The sequence below is a fragment of the Cebus imitator genome, unplaced genomic scaffold, assembly GCF_001604975.1.
Source record: "Cebus imitator isolate Cc_AM_T3 unplaced genomic scaffold, Cebus_imitator-1.0 Scaffold168, whole genome shotgun sequence".
NCBI classification, from domain to species: domain Eukaryota; kingdom Metazoa; phylum Chordata; class Mammalia; order Primates; family Cebidae; genus Cebus; species Cebus imitator.
The window spans coordinates 973,589-976,551 of NW_016107483.1; the positions used below are offsets into that span (position 1 = coordinate 973,589).

General features: G+C 39.2%; 1 protein-coding gene across 1 annotated transcript; it reads left to right on the forward strand.

The window, feature by feature from the left end:
• The first annotated feature begins 2,087 nt into the window (after window positions 1-2,087).
• LOC108315074 (histone H3.3A-like) lies at window positions 2,088-2,658 on the forward strand. Its single transcript, XM_017544220.2, has one exon. It carries the CDS (start codon window positions 2,200-2,202, stop codon window positions 2,608-2,610), a length of 411 nt encoding a protein of 136 aa, XP_017399709.1. The 5' UTR covers window positions 2,088-2,199; the 3' UTR covers window positions 2,611-2,658.
• The last annotated feature ends 305 nt before the right edge of the window (window positions 2,659-2,963 follow it).

A 2,963-nucleotide genomic window follows, 5' to 3' on the forward strand; every position in this document is an offset into this window, starting at 1 on the left:
GGGAGCATCACATACTGAGGTCTGTTGAGGGGGGAATAGGAGAGGGACAGCTGGGGGTAGGGAGGTTGGGGAGGGATAACATGGGGAGAAATGCCAGATATAGGTGACGGGGGATGGAGGCAGCAAAGCACATTGCCATGTATTTACCTATGCAACAGTCTTTCACATTCTGCATGTACCCCAGAACCTAAAGTGCAATTTTATATATATATATATGAAAAAAAGAAAAGTATGTAACTAAAAGACATTTTCCTGAATTATATTCTGGTGGATATAAAAAGATTAATAGCATTACTAAATACACTAGATGAAAGAGAACATGCATTTAGTACCTTAACTTTGTGGCCAGAGTGACAGTGAGCCATCCAGTAGTGGGAGAAATTATTATTCCAGATCTATAAGGTCAAGCTTCTCAAATTTTACTCCCCAAAATTTGAATAATCATAACATTTGACAATGTTTAACTAAAACTTTAGATCTATGCTAGTATTTCACAAATTAATTATATTATGGTGATATTTGGATTTAGCCTTGGCTTTGAGATAAAAATAATATTGATCTTATTTCTCCATCATTTGGCATTTGGCAAAAAATCACATTAGGGTACATCTCTAAAAATCAAATCAACAGAGTTTGACTAGGTTGTTTTCATACCTTATATAAGCATAAATGCCCTCTTCTCTTCTTAAAATCAAATAATTATTCGAGACTACCAGACTCACACTTTCTCTGTGAAGTAGCCCAGCAGTTCTACTTTCAGTGTTCTTTCTTTTGTTATAATCATTCATGTATGTTTCTCATCTTTCCTACTAATTTGAAAGTGATTCATAGCAAGAATATTTGTTTTCGTCTTTTTTCCACCCCTAAAAGGAATTGTGAACCAGTGACCTGTATGGCAAATTCAATCTGTAAATACATTTGGTTTGGTTGACATGTGTTTGTGTGTCTGTGTCTCTGTGTGTATGTATGTTTCCCATGCAATTTTTTAAGTATATTCACATATCGTACAAACTATCACCACAATCTAACTTTAGATCAATTTCATCACCTCCCCAAAAAAACTCATACCCATTAACATTCCCTACTCCTCTCCCAAAGCCCTAGGCAACCGCTAATCCACTTTCTGTGTCTATAGATTTGACCGTTTAATGTAATGGAATTCCACCATATGGATTAATCTGTTATGGGCTTTTGTCACTTAGTGTCATGTTTTCGAGGTCTACCCATGTTGTGTCATAGATTAGTACCTCATTCCTTTATATTGCGAGATAATATTCCACTTATTGATAGACCACATTTTACTTACCATTTCATTAGTTACTGAACATTTGTTTCTATTTTTTGGCTACTATAAATAATTCTGCTATGAACATCTTTGTGCCAATTCTTGTGTGGACATATGTTTTCATTTCTCTTAGGTATATACCTAACAGTGGAGCAGCTGGGTTACATGGTAAGATCATGTTTAACTTTTTGAGAAAATGCTAGACTGTTTTACAAAGTGATCTTATCACGTTCACAGGAGCAGTGTATAAGTGTTACAATTTCTCAGAATCTTGGCAAATATTTATTTCTGAGTTATTTATTTTAGGTATCCTGGTGGTTCGAATGGTATCCCATTGTGGTTTTAATTCTCGTGTCCCTAGTGATTAAATAATAGGCCTTATTGTTAAGATGCTTATTATTGTTCAAGCGATTCTTGTGCCTCAGCCTCCTGAGTAGCTGGGATTACAGGCATGCACCACCACACCTGGCTAATTTTTGCATTTTTCATAGAGACGGGGTTTCACCATGTTGGCCAAGTTGGTCTCAAACTCCTGACCTTAAGTGATCCACCCACCTCGGCCTCCCAAAGTGCTGGGATTACAAGTGTGAGCTACCTCAGCTGGCTGGATTGCTTGTCTTTTTAATACTGAGTTTCAGGGCTGGGAGTGGTGGCTTACACCTGTAATCTCAGCACTTCAGGAGGCCGTGGCAAGAGGATTGCTTAAGGCCAAGAGTTGGAGACCAACCTGGGTAACTTAGTAAGACCAGATCTCCACAAAATAAAATAAAATAAAATAAAAATTAAATAGCCAGGTGGGGAATTGTGTTCGCAGCCGCCGCCGCGCCACCTTAGCTCTCCAACGCCAGCGCCGCCTCTCGCTCGCCGAGCTCCAGCCGAAGGAGAAGCGGGGTAAGTAAGGAGGTCTCTATACCATGGCTCGTACAAAGCAGACTGCCCGCAAATCTACCGGTGGTAAAGCACCCAGGAAGCAACTGGCTACAAAAGCCACTGGCAAGAGTGCGCCCTCTACTGGAGGGGTGAAGAAGCCTCATCGTTACAGGCCTGGTACTGTGGCACTCCGTGAAATTAGACGTTATCAGAAGTCCACTGAACTTCTGATTCGCAAACTTCCCTTCCAGCGTCTGGTGCGAGAAATTGCTCAGGACTTTAAAACAGATCTGTGCTTCCAGAGCGCAGCTATTGGTGCTTTGCAGGAGGCAAGTGAGGCCTATCTGGTTGGCCTTTTTGAAGACACCAACCTTTGTGCTATCCATGCCAAACGTGTAACAATTATGCCAAAAGACATCCAGCTAGCACGCCGCATACGTGGAGAGCGTGCTTAAGAATCCACTATGATGGGAAACATTTCATTCTCCAAAAAAAAAAAAAAATTCTCTTCTTCCTGTTACTGGTAGTTCTGAATGTTAGATAATTTTTTTTCCAAGGGGTCAAAAGATACCTAAGTATATGATTGCGAGTGGAAAAATAGGGGACAGAAATCAGGTATTGGCAGTTTTTCCATTTTCATTTGTGTGTGAATTTTTAATATAAATGCGGAGACGTAAAGCATTAATGAAAGTTAAAATGTTTCAGAGAACAAGTTTCAGCGGTTCAACTTTATAATAATTATAAATAAACCTGTTAAATTTTTCTGGACAATGCCAGCATTTGGATTTTTTTAAAACAAGTAAATTTC